The sequence below is a fragment of the Mobula birostris genome, chromosome 29, assembly GCF_030028105.1.
Source record: "Mobula birostris isolate sMobBir1 chromosome 29, sMobBir1.hap1, whole genome shotgun sequence".
Lineage (NCBI taxonomy): Eukaryota > Metazoa > Chordata > Chondrichthyes > Myliobatiformes > Myliobatidae > Mobula > Mobula birostris.
Window position 1 is genome coordinate 11,872,180 of NC_092398.1, and position 18,816 is coordinate 11,890,995.

At 44.0% G+C, this 18,816-nt stretch overlaps 2 protein-coding genes across 3 annotated transcripts in view; one reads left to right on the plus strand and one right to left on the minus strand.

Annotated features, from left to right (window-relative positions):
* The window catches only part of themis2 (thymocyte selection associated family member 2), a 151,483-nt gene extending 138,398 nt beyond the window's left edge, over window positions 1-13,085 (minus strand). The window contains exon 1 of the mRNA XM_072246901.1: window positions 13,013-13,085. The gene's annotated coding sequence lies outside the window, so the exon portion shown is untranslated. The remainder of the gene's footprint in view (window positions 1-13,012) is intronic.
* A 37-nt stretch (window positions 13,086-13,122) lies between these two features.
* Window positions 13,123-18,816, plus strand: part of mecr (mitochondrial trans-2-enoyl-CoA reductase) — a 63,049-nt gene continuing 57,355 nt past the window's right edge. The window contains exon 1 of one of the 2 annotated variants that reach the window (XM_072246902.1): window positions 13,123-13,318. In XM_072246902.1, coding sequence (XP_072103003.1) covers window positions 13,161-13,318 — 158 coding nt within the window. In that variant the 5' untranslated portion in view covers window positions 13,123-13,160. Of the gene's footprint in view, window positions 13,342-18,816 lie in introns of both variants that reach the window. The other variant, XM_072246903.1, reaches the window with a different exon arrangement.

The window sequence follows — 18,816 nt, forward strand, 5'->3', positions numbered from 1 at the left end:
ATGTACCAAGACAACTAGCTGCTCGCCCTCTCCCTGCAGAATATTCTGGTCCCGTTCTGAGACATCCTGTACCCTGGCACCTGGGAGGCAACACACCATGCGGGTATCTCTGTCAGACTCACAGAATCTCCTGTTTGTTCCCCTGACTATGGAATCCCCTATGACTACCGTATTCCCCTTCTCCCTCCTTCTCTTCTGCACAACAGCGCCAGGCTCAGTGCCAGAGACCTGGTCACCGTGGGCGTCCCCTGTCAGGTCGTCCCCCTCAACAGCATCCAGGACAAGATATTTGTTGCTGAGGGGGACAGCCACAGGGGGGCTCTCCACTATCTGGGCATTTTCCTTCCCTCTCCTGACAGTCACCTAGTTTTCTGACCCCTGTAGCTTAGGGATGACTACCTCCCTGTAACTCCTGTCTATCACCTCTTCACTTTCCCTAATAAGCAGTGGGTTATCAAGCTGCAGCTCCAGATCCCTAACACGGTCTCTGAGGAGCTGCATCTCGGTGCACCTGCCGCAGATGTGGCCATCAGGGAGGCTGGAGGTCTCCCAGGATTCCCACATCTGACACCCTGAACAAAGCACTAACCCTGCAGGCATGCTATCTAATTCTACAGGAATGAAACAGGAAAAATAAGTCTACTCACCCACTTACCTTGCCAAACAGATGGACTTTTTAAACCATTAGCTCGTACTGTTAGCTGTGTGAGCCCTGCTGTTCCTGTCTGTCTGCGTCAAGTCGCCAAGGGGAAAAAAAGAATTGGTGCCTCGCTCTTGCCTCTTCCCGTTACCGCTGAAGCCCGTTGAAGCCAAAGCCCTACACTCTGCTACCACTCACTCCGCTGCCCACTGTATAGGGTGGTCTCCTTTTTCTTGCTTAAATTTAGAGAAGATTCACTGTTGAATTTCTGAACCTAGACAAGATTTTTATTAGCATTGTGGGGACTTTTTGAATTATTTTCAAAATCTTTGATTTGCTATTAAGCACAGATGTTGGCTAATAATATGTTTTACTATATGTTAAGGAGTTTTTCCTTTTTTTTTAACCTAACAGCTGCTTTTTTTCTGGTAGTGGGTTTAGACTTTTTTTGTATAATAAAATTATCTCTTTTCAATATTATGTTTAAATTTAATTTTATATGGATATGGGGTAATTACACTTTATCTGTGATTTCAATAGATTGTAATTGATATATATTATATATCCTACTGTACTCTGTATTCTTTTATGTAAGAAATTAATAAAAATGTTGAAAAAGAAAAGAAATGCAATCACCGTCACTTTATAGGAGGCATGGTTGCTAATCTGAGCATAACTAAAAATATGATAATAACTCATGAGTTAAAAATTACCAACAGCAGTCAGGAATGTGAAGTTAAGATAGTGACCAGATCATCACAATCTTCTTGAATGAGGGAGTCTCTCAAGGCATTGAGTAGTTTATTCATACAGACAGAGTCATAGAGAAATACAGCACGGATACAGGCCCTTCAGCCCAATCAGTTCATACTAACCACTGTGCCACCCAACTACTCCCAAATTTATGCATTCAGTCTATATTCCTTCAAACCCCACGCCTCAATGTACCTATCCAAGTGCTTCTTAAGAGATATTATTGCACCTACCTCAACTTCTTGCTCCATAGATCTATCATCTCTTAATAAAAATGTTGCCCCCTCAGGTCCCTTCTAAATCTTTCTGCACTCACCCAAAATCAATGGCCTCTAGTTTTGAACTTCTGTAACCTGGGGAGAAGGCTGCTACCATTCACCTTATCTATGCCATTCATATTTTTTAAACACTTTCATAAGATCGCCCCTCATTCTCCTTCATTCCAAGAAATAATAACCTTAGCCTCTCCAACCTCTCCCTATAACTCAGGCCCTATAGTCCTAGCAACAGCCTCATAAGTCTTCTCCACATTCTTTCCAATCTAACCACATCTCTCCTGTAAGAAGGTGACTAAAATTGTACACAGTACTCCAAGTGCTTCCTCACCAATGAGTTATAAAACTGCAACATTATGTCTTGACTCCAATACCCATGCTCCTAACTGTAGTTAGCAGTTTTCAGTCACAGTGAAGTTCAGGGATAAATACTGGATAGGACACCAGTTGGATCCTTCTTGTTCATCTACAAATTAGTTATCTTTTATGTTCCGTTTCAAGACCTCAAAAACATGTTGAAGCCTCACCCTATATGCTACCTCCTGTACCTAGTAAAGTGGCCATGGACTGCACTCCTGTTGCTATAACCCACCCACTTCAAAGTTCAGCAAGTTGTGCTTTCACACTACTGTTGTAATGTGTGTTATTTTTAGTTACTGGTTCCTGCAGCTTGAACCGGTCTGGTTATTCTCCTCTGACCTTTCTCATTAACAAGGCATTTTCACCCACAGGACTGCTGCTCACTGGATATTCTTTGCTTTCTGCGCCATTCTCTGTAAACTCTAGAGACTGTTGTGCATGAAAATCCCAAGAGATAATAAGTTTATTAGATACTCAAACCACCCCAGCTAGCACCAACAATCAAAGCCACTTAAGTCATGTTTCTTCCCCATTCTGATGTTTAGTCTGAACCACAACTGAACCTCTTGACCATGTCTGCATGCTCTTATGCATTGAGTTGCTGCCACATGACTGGCTGATTAGATGTTTACACAGATGAGCAGATGTACAGGTTTACCTAATAAGGTGACCACTGAATGTGTATTAATGATATAGAGGATAAACATGGAAAACTGGATCAGCAAATTTGTGGATGACACCAAGGTTATGGTATAGTGGACAGCAGGGAAGGCTATCATGGCTTGCAGTATGATCCTGATCAGCTGGGAAAATGGCCGATGGAATTTAATGCAGACATGTGACCGCCCTGTTCTTATTTCTCAGTTCCACTCATGTTACCTCTGCAGATGAGCCTTCCAATATGACCTCTCAAAGCACTGCCAGAATCCGGTTGGAGTTCAACACAGATAAGTGTGAAGTGGTTCATTTCGGTATGTCAAATTTCAAGACAGAATATAATATTAATGATAAGACTCTTTTCAGTGTGGAGGATCAGCAAGATCTTGGGGACCGTGTCCATAGGACACTCAAAACTGCTGCGCAGGTTGACAGTGTTAAGTAGGCATATGGTGCGATGGCCTTCATCAACCGTGGGATTGAGTTCAAGAGCCATGAGGTAACGTTACAGCTATATAAGACCTTAGTTAGACCCCACTTGGAGTACTGTGTTCATTTCTGGCCACTTCATTACAGGAAGGTTGGGGATACTATAGAGAGAGTGCAAAGGAGATTTACACCCTAAGGGGTGGTGAATTTGTGGAATTTGTTGCCACATGCAGCTGTGGAGGCCAGGTCGTTGGGTGTATTTAAGGTACAGATTGATAGGGGGTGTAGTTTTAAGGTGCTTGGAAGTAGGTACAAAGGGGTTTTCAGAGGTATGTCTTTCACAGAAGGTGGTGGGTGCGTGGAATACACAGCCAGCGAAGGTGGTAGAGGCGGATAGAATAAGGTCTCTTAAAAGACTCTTAGATACGTACGTAGAGCTTAGAAAAATGGAGGACTATGTGGTATGGTAATTCTAGGCAGTTTCGAGAGGAGGTTACAAGGTTGGCACAACATTGTGGGCCAAAGGGCCTGTAATGTGCTGCAGATGCCTATGTGCCTAATCCCCTGGGATGAATAAGATCTATCCCAGAATGCTATAGGAAGTTAGGGTGTAGATGGCTAAAGCCCTGAAGATTTTTGTATTTCCGTTGCTCTTGTGACAGTGAAAGAAGTCACTGGAGAGACATGGAGCATGATAGATATAGTAGTCTTTAGTCAGCAAAACAAGCAGGAATCGTACTGAAGACACTCTTGGAAGAAGAGGCTCACAAACTCAAAGTAAGTCACATTTTTATACCCTTAAGTATCAGTGGTAACTCAACACAGTTTCAATGGTTACACTGACATCATTTACTTCAATACTTTAGGTTGACAATGCTTCATTTAAGGTACATATAATTTCAAACACCCAAATCTTCACACCAACACACCAGACATCCTGGACTGAGGCTACGTCCACACTAGACCGGATAAATCCATCACCGAAGATTTTTTTCTTCATTTTGACCATCCGTCCACACTGAAACGGCATTTTCCTCCCCCGAAAACGGCGCTTTTCTGAAACACTCTTTAAATCCGAAAACGCCGGTTGGCCGTTGTAGTGTGTACGGGGTAACCGGCTAATTTTAAAAACGCTGTCATGACGTGCCGGAACAATTGGTGGCGGCAGCGTGGCATTTGTTTTTTTGAACGCAACCTCCAATACCACAACAACAATATCTGACAATAAACACACACAAAAAATGCTGGTGAACGCAGCAGGCCAGGCAGCATCTATAGGAAGAAGTACAGTCGACGTTTCGGGCCGGGACCCTTCGTCAGGACTGAAGTTCACCAGCACTTTTTGTGTTTGTTGCTTGAACTTCCAGCATCTGCAGATCTCCTCATGTCTACGTTTTTAAATATCTGACAATAGGTGTGTAACAGCCTAATGTAACATTGTATGGAAATACAAGATAACACTGATGCAGACATGTTTTATACATTTAACAAGGTGCTTTATTAATGTATTGCTTGTGCAAACATTCAATAGATGCAATTGTCACTTTTGCCCAGTAACTCATTTTATTGCACGTTAAATACAGCAAAATAATACACAAAGACATTGCAAAAGTAAAGGCAAACAAATGAGGCAACAGCAGATTTCACTTTTGCCCAGTAACAAGCCTTATTGCATTTGGTTGTAGTTGTCGTCCCTTTCATCAGTGAAGAGACTATGGCTGTAGGAAAAGTTTCTGGACAAAGACTTCTGCACCAAGTCTTTCGTTTGGCAATTTCCTTATAAGTTTTTCTAGTCTGTAATTGGACAAACGCGCACCAAATATACTGTTTCCTCTTCGCTTGTTTTCTGTGTGTCCTGCACATGCCCAGTAGGAGGAGATTCGTCCAAATATCCATTTTACTGTGGACGGAGGTATTTTCAAAAATGCCTGGTGTGGACGCCTATCGTTTTTACACGAAACCAGCGTTTTCAAAATTGTCCGGTCAAGTGTGGATGTAGCCTGAATGTTAATCACCATTGTCTCTCCAGCTGCATTCATGCATATACAGACATCTCAAGTGAAAGGGTATTTCCTGGTTTGCAATCAATCCCAGTCTGCAGCTCCAGGAAGACCATTGTTCAGAGCTGCATTTTAAATTCAATCTACAATCCACATTCCGTTCTGAAGACTGGTTGCTGTTGAGATTAATTTTGCTACATACCCTAACTCTAGACCTTCCCCTGACATTCGTTACCTACAGGTGAAGTGCCAGAGCACTAGAGTTCAGCTAATAATGTTCATTTCTTTAAGAAGAGCAGCAGAAACAAGACAGGTGAGTGTTACGTCCATGGTAGGGAAATGACTGAAGTACATTGTAAAGGACAAGAATTTGATTGTAAATATAGTATTAATGGTAAGACTCTTGGCAGTGTGGAGGATCAGGGGGATCTTGGGGTCCGAGTCCATAGGACGCTCAAAGCAGCTATGCAGGTTGACTCTGTGGTTAAGAAGGCATACGGTGTATTGGCCTTCATTAATCGTGGAATTGAATTTAGGAGCCGAGAGGTAATGTTGCAGCTATATAGGACCCTAGTCAGACCCCACCTGGAGTACTGTGCTCAGTTCTGGTCGCCTCACTACAAGAAGGATGTGGAAGCCATAGAAAGGGTGCAGAGGAGATTTACAAGGATGCTGCTTGGATTGGGGGGCATGCCTTATGAAAACAGGTTGAGTGAACTCGGCCTTTTCTCCTTGGAGTGACGGAGGATGAGAGGTGACCTGACAGAGGTGTATAAGATGATGAGAGGCATTGATCATGTGGATAGTCAGAGGCTTTTTCCCAGGGCTGAAATGGTTGCCACAAGAGGACACAAGTTTAAGGTGCTGGACAGTAGGTACAGAGGAGATGTCAGGGGTAGGTTTTTTTACGCAGAGAGTGGTGAGTGTGTGGAATGGGCTGCCAGCAACGGTGGTGGAGGCGGATACGATAGGGTCTTTTAAGAGACTTTTGGATAGGTATATGGAGCTTAGAAAAATAGAGGATTATGGGTAAGCCTAGTAACTGCTGAGGTAGGGACAAGTTCGGCACAACTCTGTGGGCCGAAGGGCCAGTATCATGCTGCAGGTTTTCTATGTTTCTATGTTTTTTAAACAAGGTGGGACAGTGGAACCTTATTGGTTGAAGATTTATAAGGAAAGACTGTATTCTTTAGAACGTAGAAGATTAAGAGGAGATTTGGTAGACGTATCCAGAATTATTAGGGGTATAGATAGGGTAATGCAAGCAGGCTGTTTCCACTATTGTTGGATGGGACTACAACCAGAGGTCATGGCTTAAGGGTGAAAGGTGAGGTTTTAAAGGGGAACATGAGGGGAAACTTCATCATCAAGCTATTAATCTAAACAAACTGCGGGCATATTCTTCAGCGTTAGCAACAGAATTAGTTCACTAACACACATAGGGTGGCACTTAAGTTTTTTTAACCCATTATTTACAAGAGTCCAAGAATCATGTCTTACTTCCCCAACATCCTTGAACTTTATCAAAGGGAAACTTCATCATTCAGAGGGTTGTGTGAGTGTGAAATGAGCTGCCAACACAAGTGGTGCATGTGAGCTTGATTTCAATGTTTAAGAGAAGTTTAGAAAGGTCCATGCATGATAGGGGTATGGAGGGATATGGTCCCAGTGCAAGTCGATGGGAGTAGGCAGTTTAAATAGTCTTGGCATGGGCTAGATGGGCCAAAGAGCTTGTTTCTGTGCTATGACTACTCCAGGCCAAACTATTATTGTGCCTGGTCCCATTGATCTGCACCTGGACCACAGCCCTCTGTACCTCGCCCATCCATATACCTATCCAAACTTCTCTTAACTGTTGAAATCAAACCCACATCCACCACTTCTGCTGGCAGCTCGTTCCACACTATCATCACTCTCTGAGTGAAGAAGTTCTCCTTGAACATGTCACGTTTCACCTTTACCCTCAATCAACCAATCTTACCTACTTCCTCATCATCAGGAGTGGGGTTGTTGGTGGAGGAAGAAAAGAGGAGAGGAAACGGGGGATTGAATAAAGGTGGCTGAAGAAGGGTTTTCACAGAGAAAGAATAAGTGTTGGCAGAAGAGGGGAGGTGCATTAGAATATGACAACTGAAAGAGCAAGTCCTAGGAAGATTTGAGCAGATAGAGAGAGAAACAGTGCGCATGTAGTTCAAGTGTGAATAGGTACCTGTGTGCGTGAGGCTGTCCATGCATCTGTGTAGTTGCACTTCCTAACTATAGATACGCAGGGCACATATCTCCGTGACTACAAGCAGGAAGGAGAAGAGCATGCACGTTCAAAACCATTTTTTTTAAATGAGTATGACTGCTTTCTGGAACAAGGATCCTAGCATCTCCTCCTCCATGATGCAATGTGGTCTCCAGTCCTTCTCCTCTGAGCCAAAGTTTCTCGGACTGAAGTCAGATGTGGTCCGAATGAATCAGAACAACTTCCATCATAACCCACATGCCACAGCTGTAACACAGAACTTGCTCCTCCATGACTGTCTACATTAAATTAACTCATACTTACATCATTGAATTTAGTTCCACTCTGCCCCTTGTGGCGCATCAGGCAGCAACCCTGCTGTTTCTTGAGCAGTTCTCTGTTTTTTTCATGAAGTCGAGTTGCGAGCTCGACGCTCAACCCAGCATGGATGGACAGCGTTCAAGCAGCTGGCCGGATTCCAACCCTGGGCTACTCACCTCGAAGCTCAGTGTGGATGCCACTACACCACCAGTTAACTTCATAGATTTAAGTACATTAGTTACTGGATACTCTTATTGCAACTGGATCCTCGATTTCCTCACTTGCAGACCCCAGGCAGTTTGGATTGGCAACAACATCCCCTCCACAATCTCCATCAGCACAGGTGCATGGCAAGGCGGTGTACTTAGACACCAGCTCTACCCATTTTACACTTACGACTGTGTGTCTAAGCACAGCTCCGACGTCATATTTAAGCTTGCTGACAACATGATGGTCGTAGGCTGAATCAAAGGTGGTGACGAATCAGCATATTGGAGGGAGATTAAAAATCTGGCTGAGTCGTGCCACAACAACAACTTCTTACTCAACGTCATCAAGATCATGGAGCTAATTATTGACTCCAGGAGGAAACCAGAAGTCCATGAGACAGTCCTCATTTGGGTATCAGAAATGGAGTAGGTCGGCAACTTTAAATTCCTTGGTCATTTCATAGGACCTGTCCTGGGCCCACCACGTAAGTACAATTACGCAGAAAGCACAGTTGCACCTATACTTCCTCAGAAGTTTGCAAAGAATCAGCATGACATCTAAAACTTTGACAAACTTAAATTAATGTGCAATGGAGAGTATATTGACTGGCTGTATCACAGCCTGGTATGGAAATGAAAGGTATCCAGGAGTGAAAGGGTTACTGTATGTGGAACGTCTGGCAGCTCTTGGGCTGTATTCCCTGGAGTTCAGGAGAATGAGGGGGGTTCTCATAGAAACATTCCAAATGTTAAAAGGCCTGAACAGATTAGATATGACAAAAGTTATTTCCCATGGTAGGGGAGTCTAGAACAGGAAGGCATGACTTCAGGATTGAAGGACATCCTTTTAGAACTGAGATGTGGAGAAATTACTTTAATCAGAAGTATTGAGTACAGCAGATGGGTTTTTTAACTGAGCCCTTTTAAGGGCCCAAATAATTGAAACCGAACTACGAGGAGGAACCCGTTGCTACCGCCTGTCTTCCTGATATTTCCATGGTTTCTGGAAGGATCGCCGGGATCCTAAAGAAATACCAGATTAATACCACCCACAAACCCATAAGGAAGCTCAAGTCACAGCTTACGCAGGTCAAAAATGACCTAGGGCTCAGGTCGGCTGGCGTTACTTTCCCTGTGAATGTGGAGCAGTGTATAATCGGCCAGACGGGACACACGGTGGAAACCTGCATGAAGGTGCACAGGGAGGTGTATTTGTTTGGGCTACCTGAAGAAATCAGGGGTAGCAGAACTACATTCACAATGGTCATAGGATAGGATAGGACAGGACAACTGTGCCGTGCCAATGGCTTTTAGGACCGCCTGGTAAAGGAAGCCATTGAAATAAAACTGGAGGAGAAGAATTTTAACAAAGATGAAGGTCTTGCTCTAAGTTAGAACTGGAATGTGATTGTAAACAAGGTGGGAGCGTGGAAACCTGATTGGACGAGGACTAACCAATCAGGAGGGATGGAATACAGGATTATTAATACCACTGGACTAGACATGCCCAGGCATCATCTCTGAAGACAATAGACAATAGGTGCAGGAGTAGGCCATTCAGCCCTTCGAGCCAGCACTGCCATTCACTGTGATCATGGCTGATCATCCACAATCAGTACCCTGTTCCTGCCTTCTCCCCATATTCCTTGACTCCGCTATCTTTAAGAGCTCGATCTCACTCTTCCTTGAAAGAATCCAGAGAATTGACCTCCACTGCCTTTTGAGGCAGAGCATTCCACAGATCCACAACCCTCTGTGTGAAAAAGTTTTTCCGCAACTCTGTTCTAAATGGTCTACCCCTTATTCTTAAACTGTGGCCTCTGGTTCTGGACTCCCCCAACATTGGGAACATGTTTCCTGCCTCCAGCGTGTCCAATCCCTTAATAATCTTATATGTTTCAATCAGATCACCTCCCATCCTTCTAAATTCCAGTGTATACAAGCCCAGTCGCTCCAATCTTTCAACATATGACATTACCACCATCCCTGGAATTAACCCAGTGAACCTACGCTGCACTCCCTCAATAGCAAGAATGTCCTTCCTCAAATTTGGAGACCAAAACTGCACACAATACTCCAAGTGGGGTCTCACCAGGGCCTTGTACAACTGCAGAAGGACCTCTTTGCTCCTATACTCAACTCCCCTTGTTATGAAGGCCAACATGCCATTAGCTTTCTTCACTGCTTGCTGTACCTGTATGCTTACTTTCAGTGACTGATGAACAAGGACACCCAGATCTTGTTGTACTTCCCCTTTTCCTAACTTGACACCATTCAGATAGTAATCTGCCTTCCCGTTCTTGCCACCAAAGTGGGTAACCTCACATTTATCCACATTAAACTGCATCTGCCATGCATCTGCCCACTCACCCAACCTGACCAAGTCACCTTGCATTCTCATAACATCCTCCTCACACTTCACACTGTCACCCAGCTTTGTGTCTTCTGCAAATTTGCTAATGTTACTTTTAACCCCTTCACCTAAATCATTAATGTATATTGTAAATAGCTGCAGTCCCAGCACCGAGACTTGCAGTACCCCACTAGCAGACATCCCACCCTGCAAAAACTCATTTCAGGGAGGTAGCACCATCAATTTGCGGGAGACTCCCGGAACTTCCGGGAGAAGTGGGATGTCTGCAATAGAGTAACTCCTTAGCAGCCAGCCAGCTAGTTTAAATAACGTTAGCTACGCTAATGAACGATGACACCTGTTAAACTCACCTCAACATGTCTTTTACAGTCTTAACCTACCATGAGCAATAGAAAAGTCACTGTTGCAAACAGTGCAGTGAGCAACACTGTAATTATTTTGACCCCTATTACGCAGGGGTACACTTTAGGGCAGTCTGTGGTGACGTACGGTTTATATTTTCTTTTTTTTGGAACACTCTGCCATTGCACGCTCTCGCTCGTGTGCTCTCTCGCTCTCTCTCTTGTGGTCACTCTCGCTTGCTTTCGCTCTCACACTCCCTCTTGCTTTCTTTCGCTCGTTCTCAAAAAAATTGATTTCCATGATATTGTATATAATTTGTAGGCATCAGGGAGCCACTATTAATATGCGGGAGACTCCTGGAACTTCAGGGAGAGGTAGGATGTCTGCACTAGTCACTGCCTGCCATTCTAAAAAAGGCCCCGTTAATCCCTACTCTTTGTTTCCTGTCTGCCAACCAATTTTCTATCCATGTCAGTACCCTACCTGCAATACCATGTGCTCTAATTTTGCCTTCTAACCTCCTATGTGGGACCTTATCAAAGGCTTTCTGAAAGTCCAGTTACACTACATCCACTGGCTTTCCCATGTCCATTTTCATAGTTACGTCCTCAAAAAATTCCAGAAGATTAGTCAAGCATGATTTCCCCTTCGTAAATCCATGCTGACTCGGACCTATCATGCTACTGCTATCCAAATATGCCGCTATTTCATCTTTTAAAATTGACTCCAGCATCTTCCCCACCACTGACAGCACAGTTAGAATCGAAACATCAGTTATAATTGATACCTGTAACCAGCCCTCCTTTTATAATGATGAACTTCCTTATTCTACAGTATTCGAGATAGACTTCGTTCATTTTTTCTTGTTCCAATTGTGTTCTTTCTTGTACAATTTATGTTGTTAATTTACTAGCCTCTGTAGTATCCAGGACTCCTTCAAGGATCGTTGCCTCAAAAAGGCAGCATCCATCATTAGAGGCCCCATCACCCAGGACATGCCTTGTTCCCATTGCTACCATCAGGAGGGAGGTACAGGAGCCTGAAGGCACACACTCAGTGATTCAGGAACAGCTTCTTCCCTCTGCCATCCGCCATCCAGTTTCTGAATGGACATTGAACCCATAAACACTACTTCACTACTTTTTTATTTCCTATTTTTACACTATTTATTTAACTAACATATATATATTTACTGCAATTCACGTTTTTTCTATTATTATGTATTGCATAAGAATGTAAGAAATAGGAGCAGGAGTTGGCTATCTGACCTGTTGAGGTGACTCCACCACTCAATAAGGTCATGGTTGACTCACCCCCATCTACCTGCCTTTTCCCCTCAACCCTTAATCCCCCTACTACGCAAAAATCTATCCTTCCTTGTCTTAAATATATTTACTGAGGTAACCTCCACTGCTTCATTGGGCAGAGAGTTCCCCAGATTCACCACCCTCTGGGAAAAGCAGTCCCTCCTCATCTCCATCCTAAATCTACTCCCCGGATCTTGAGGTTATGACCCCTAGTTCTAGTGTCACCCTGCAGTGGAAACAACTCTCCTGCCTTCATCTTACCCACCCCTTTCATGTTTCTAGAAGACCTCCTCCCATTCTTCTGAATTCCAGCGTGTACAGTCCAAGCGACCCTTCTCATAGTCTAACCACCCTCATCTCTGGAATCAACCTGGTAAACATGCTCTGCACTGGCTCCAAGGCCAGTATATCATTCCTCAAGTAAAGAGAGCAGATTCTCCAGGTGCGGCCTCACCAGTACCGTGCACCAGTATTGCATTGTACTGCTGCGGCAAAGTTAACAAATTTCACAACATATGCCAGTGATATTAAACCTGATTCTGATCAACACACACACAACGCTGGAGGAACTCATCAGGCAAGGCAGCGCCTATGGGAATAAGAAAAAAAAAAGAACAGTCAACTTTCCTTCTTGCTCTGACTTCTCATCTTTTTTTTCTTCCAGTCCTGATGAAGGGTCTCGGTCGAAACGTCGACTGTTTATCCACTGCCACAGATGCTGCCCGACCTGCTGAGTTCTTCCAGTATTGTGTGTGTGTTTAAACGCAAACAACAGGAATTCTGCAGATGCTGGAAATTCAAGCAACACACATCAAAGTTGCTGGTGAACGCAGCAGGCCAGGCAGCATCTGTAGGAAGAGGTGCAGTCGACGTTTCAGGCCGAGACGTGTGTGTGTGTGTGTGTGTGTGTGTGTGTGTGTGTGTGTGTGTGTGTGTGTGTGTGTGTGTGTGTGTGTGTGTGTGTGTGTGTGTGTGTGTGTGTGTGTGTGTGTGTGTGTGTGTGTGCGTGCGTGCGTGCGCCTGGATTTTCCAGCATCTGCAGATTTTCTCGCGTTTCTGATTCTGTGTGTCTTTGTAGCTGCTGCGAGTAAGGCAATAAACGACGTTTGACTAACCTGAGGTCGATTCTGAGGCGTCAGGGCGCTAAACAAACTTTTGTGGTACAGTATAGTTCGCAGAGAAGTGTGGAGAGCGGAGGCGCAGGTTTCTTAGCAACGCCTCGGAGTCGTCATCAGAAAGCGACGACGTCGCCCAACTAGGACCATGGCGCTGAGGAGACTTTCAGTCGGGGCGCTGACACTCCGGAGGTTACAGTCTGAAAGTTTCCGGCCTGCTCAGGCTTTGGCGACCTCAGCAGCGGCTCGGCGGCAGTGTGAAGCCCTGGTGTACCGCAGGCACGGTGATCCGGTCGACGTTATCCAGTAAGAACCCGTCTACTTTAATGGTAATTCGGCAGCAAGCCGTTGGCTGGAAGCCCTCCTCTGTCCAGGCACACAGCCTGCAACCCAGTAAACTGCTTTTTATTTATACTCTGCAGCGTAGTAAATTGAGCTTATATAGAGTTGAGAGTTCATATTGGACGACTGGAAAATGATGCTGGTGAGTTAGTAATGGGGGACAAAAAAATGGCAGATGAACTTGTGGGTACTTTGCATCAGTGGAAGACACTAGTAGTATGCTAGAGATCCATGAGTGTCAGGGAGCAAGAGCGAGTGTCATTGCTATTACAAAGGAAAACGTGCTAGGCAAACTCAAAGGTCTTAAGGTGGATAAGTTACCTGGACCAGATAGACTACATCCCAGAGTCCTGAGAGAGGTTGCTGAGGAGATGATGGATACATAGGTCATGATTTTTCCAGAATCATTTGATTCTGGCATGGTCCCGGAGACTGGAAGATTGCGAATGTCGCTCCACTCTTTAACAAGGGAGGAAGGCAAAAGAAAAGGAAATTATAGGAAATTGTACGCTGCAGACTACAAATAAAAACCTCAGTGGTTGGAAAAGTGTTGGAGTCTATTAAGGATGAAGTTTCGGGGTACTTGGAGACTAATGATAAAATAAGTCAAAGTCTTCATGATTTCTGTAAAGGGAAATCTTGCCTGACAAATCTGTTAGAGTTTTCTGAGGAAGCAACAAGCAGGGTGGACAAAGGAGAGGCAGTGGATGTCATTTACTTGGATTTTCAGAAGGCATTTGATAAGGTGTCTCACGTGAGGCTGCTTAACAAGATAAAATCCTATGGTGTAGCAGAAAGCTACTGGCATGGATAGAGGAATGGCTGACAGGCAGGAGGCAGCAAGTGGGAATAAAGGGGGCCTTTTCTGGCTGGCTTTTCACATTATTTGTCAATGGAATTAATGGCTTTCTGGCAAAGTTTGTGTATGATATGAAGATAAGGTGGAGGGGTAGGTAGTGCTGAGGAAGCAATGTAATTGCAACAGGACAAATTGGAAGAATGGACAGAAAACTGGCAGATAGAATACAGTGTTGGGAAATATATGATAATGCTCTTGGGTAAAGGGAACAATAGTGCAGACCATTATCTAAATGGGGAGAAGGTTCAAACATCAGAGGTGCAAAGGAACTTGGGAATCCTCTTGCAAGACTCCCAGAAGGTTAATTTATAGGTTGAGTCTGTGGTAAAGAAGTCAAATGCAATGTTGGTATTTATTTAGTCATAGTCGTAGTTATAGTCATAGTCATACTTTATTGATCCCAGGGGAAATTGGTTTTTGTTACAGTTGCACCATAAATAATAAATAGTAATAAAACCATAAATAGTCAAATAGTAATATGTAAATTATGCCAGGAAATAAGTCCAGGACCAGCCTATTGGCTCAGGGTGTCTGACCCTTCTTGTAGACAGCCTCAGTGTTCTTTGACCAGTCCAGTTTATTGTCAATTCGTATTCCCAGGTATTTGTAATCCTCCACCATGTCCACACTGACCCCCTGGATGGAAACAGGGGTCACCAGTACCTTAGCTCTCCTCAGGTCTACCACCAGCTCCTTAGTCTTTTTCACATTAAGCTGCAGATAATTCTGCTCACACCATGTGACAAAGTTTCCTACCATAGCCCTGTACTCAGCCTCATCTCCCTTGCTGATGCATCCAACTATGGCAGAGTCATCCAAAAACTTCTGAAGATGATAAGACTCTGTGCAGTAGTTGAAGTCCGAGGTGTAAATGGTGAAGAGAAAGGGAGACAAGACAGTCCCCTGTGGAGCCCCAGTGCTGCTGATCACTCTGTCAGACACACAGTGTTGCAAGCACACGTACTGTGGTCTGCCAGTCAGGTAATCAAGAATCCATGACACCAGGGAAGCATCCACCTGCATTGCTGTCAGCTTCTCCCCCAGCAGAGCAGGGCGGATGGTGTTGAATGCGCTGGAGAAGTCAAAAAACATGACCCTCACAGTGCTCGCTGGCTCGTCCAGGTGGGCGTAGACACGGTTCAGCAGGTAGACAATGGCATCCTCAACTCCTAGTTGGGGCTAGTAGGCGAACTGGGGGGGGGGGATCTAAGTGTGGGCCGGAGCAGCTCCAGAACAAGACTCTCCAGGGTCTTCATGATGTGGGAGGTCAATGCCACCGGTCTGTAGTCATTGAGGCTGCTGGGGCGCGGCGTCTTCAGCACAGGGACGAGGCAGGACGTCTTCCACAGTACAGGAACCCTCCGGAGCCTCAGGCTCAGATTGAATACATGGTGAAGTACTCCACATAGCTGAGAGGCACAGGCTATTTCAAAGGGAATAGAACATAAAAGCAAGGATATAATGCTGAGGCTGTTTAAGACACTAGTCAGGCTGCACTTGGAGTATTGTCAACAGTTTTGGGCTGCATATCTTAGAAAGAATGTGTTGTCATTGGAGAGAGACCAGAGGAGGTTCACAAGGATGATTCCAGGAATGGAGGGGTTTACGTATGAGGAGTGTTTGGCAGCTTTGGGCCTGTACTCGCTGGAATTTAGAAGAATATGGGATGGGGGGGGGATATCATTGAAACTTACTGAATGTTGAAAGGACTAGAGAGGGATGTGGAGAGGATGTTTCCTATGGTGGGAGTATCCAGAACTAGAGGGCACAGCCTGAAGATTGAGGGGCGACCTTTTAGAACAGAGATAAGGAGGAATTTTTTTTTAGACAGAGAGTAGTGAATATGTGGATGCTCCGCCACAGACTGCGGGGGAGGCCAAGTCAGTGGGTGTATTTAAGGCGCAAGTTGATAGATTCCGTATCAGTCAGGGTATCAAAGGATATGGCGAGAAGGCAGGTGTATGGGGTTAAATGGGATCTGGGATCAGCCATGATGGAATGACGGAGCAGGTTTGACAGGCTGAATGGCCTAATTTTGCTTCTGTGTCTTATTGTCTAAACTTATTTGTAAACACTGGCTGGTGTGCTTCCATCAAATGTACGAAGGCACCAACTAGGTCTCCACACTTCCACCTGCACCCTTGCACATTTGCTAGTTACTTGATTTTGATCAAAAGCATGCATAATAAGGAAAATAGCACCTGGGGGTGGGATGGGGGGGGGGAAATACTTGAAGTTAAAGTTGAAGACTTCTTCAATACTGGGAAACAGGCCTAAAGAGGTTTCAGGTTATAGAGGGAGGGAGACAAAGAGGATATCTCTCACAGGGAGAGGCTAAGTTGACAGAGCAGTACGGTTAATGAATCAGAATCAGGTTTAATATCACCGGCATATGTCGTGAAATTTGCTAACTTTGTGGCAGCAGTAGAATACAGAAGAAAAGCTGAATTACAGTAAGTATATATGTGTATATTAAATAGTTAAATAAGTCGTGCAAAAACAGAAATAAAAAAAGTAGTGAGGTAGTGTTCATGGGTTCAATGTCCATTTAGAAATCTGATGGGAGAGGGGAAGAAGCTGCTCCTGAATCATTGAGTGTGTGTCTTCAGGCTCCTGTACCTCCTCCCTGATGGTAACAATGAGAAGAGGGTATGACATGAGTGGTGGGGGTACTTAATAATGGACACCGCCTTTTTGAGGTATACTCCTTGAAGGTGTCCTGGATACTACAGAGGCTCCTGTCCATGATGGAGCTGACTAATTTTACAACTTTCTGTAGCTACATAGTACTGTGGAGAGCATTCTGACTGGCTGCTTCACTGTCTGGAATGTGGGGGGGTGGGGGGAGGCCTACTGCATAAGATTGAAATAAGCTGCAGAAACTTGTAAAATTAGTCAGCTCCTTCATGGGTGCTAGCCTCCGTAATATCCGAGACATCTTCAAGGAGGGGTGCCCCAGGAAGGTGGCATCTATCATTAAGAATCCCCACCACCCAGGGCATGCCCTCTTTTCATTATTACTGTTGAGAAGGAAGTACAGATGCTTGAAGGCATGCACTCAGTGATTCAAGAACAGCTTCTTCCCCTCTGCCATCCAATTTCTAAATAGACATTGAACCCATGAACACTACCTCACCACTTTTTATCAGAATCAGACTTAACATCACCAGCATATGTTGTGAAATTTGTTAACTTTACAGCAGCAGTACAATGAAATACATGATAAATATAGAGAAAAAAGTTACATTAAGTGTATATATATGTCTATTAAATAGTTAAGGTAAAATGAGCAGAGCGAAAAAAAACAGAAATAAAAAAGTAATGAGGTTGTGCTCATGGATTCAATGTTCATTTAGAAATTGGATAGCGGAGGGGAAGAAACTGTTCCTGAATCACTGAGTTTTATTTCTGCTTTTTCTGTCTTTTTTGCACTATTCATTTTAACTTTACTTGGTAGACATATATATATTTAATGTAACTCAGTTTTTTTCTCAATATTTAGTTATCATGTATTTCATTGCAGTGCTGCCATAAAGTTAACAGATTTCATGACTTATGCCAGTGATATTAGATCTAATTCTGAGCTTATTTCGATCCTGTGCAGTCGCCCTCTTCCCCCTCCCCCCCCATACCAGACGGTGATGCAGCCAGTTAGAGTGCTCGCCACGTTACATCTGTAGAAATTTTTGAGTGATAAGCCAAATCTCCTCAAAGTCCTAATGAAATATCGAGGGTCATTAAAGAGGGAAAAAAGAACATACCAAGGTGTATAAATGATTTATTTTTTTGCTTCTCTCTGCAGATGTGGGTCTGGGGTTGTCCTTCCTGTGAAAATAGAAGAAAAAGTGCAGAGTCTGAGAATCTAAAATGAAAATATTTAGAAAGTTGTACAAAGGAAGAATGTTTCGTGTTGGTTTCAGAATCAGGATTATTACATTGATACGCACTCAGTGGCCCCACTACTAGCTACCTCCTGTACCTGATAAGGTGGCCACAGAGTGTATGTCGATGGCTTTCTGTTGCTGTAGCCCATTACTTCAACGTTTGACATGTTGCACATTCAGAGGTGCTCTTCTGTCATATCATGTGATTATTTACTGCTCTTACAAATTTTTTGGGGGGTGTGGAGTGGGCACGAGAGTTGACTCAATGAATGTTACCTTTAATTTTAAGTTATTTTCCACACCAAATAAGTGTTAACCCCAGTTTCTACACAGGGATATCAAACGTATTTTTAGCATCTTAGGTAATTATCTATTTTATGATGTCTTCTTTAATCATTTCTAGCTCTTCCAGTGATTGTTATTCAGATTTTATAAGTTATTCATGTATTTATTAAGATACAACGTGGACTGTACCCTTCCAGCCCCTTCGAACCATGCAGCCCAGAAACCCCCGATTTAACCCAGCCTAATCACAGGACAATTTTACGATGACCAATTGGTCTTTGGACTGTGGGAGGAAACTGGAGTACTGCTGTCTGTCTTTGTACATTCCCCCTGTGACTGAGTGGGTTTCCTCCCACAAAGATGTAGGTTAATTGGTCATTGTAAATTGCCCTGCGATTAGACTAGGATCCCAAAATGCTGACTGTACTTTTTTC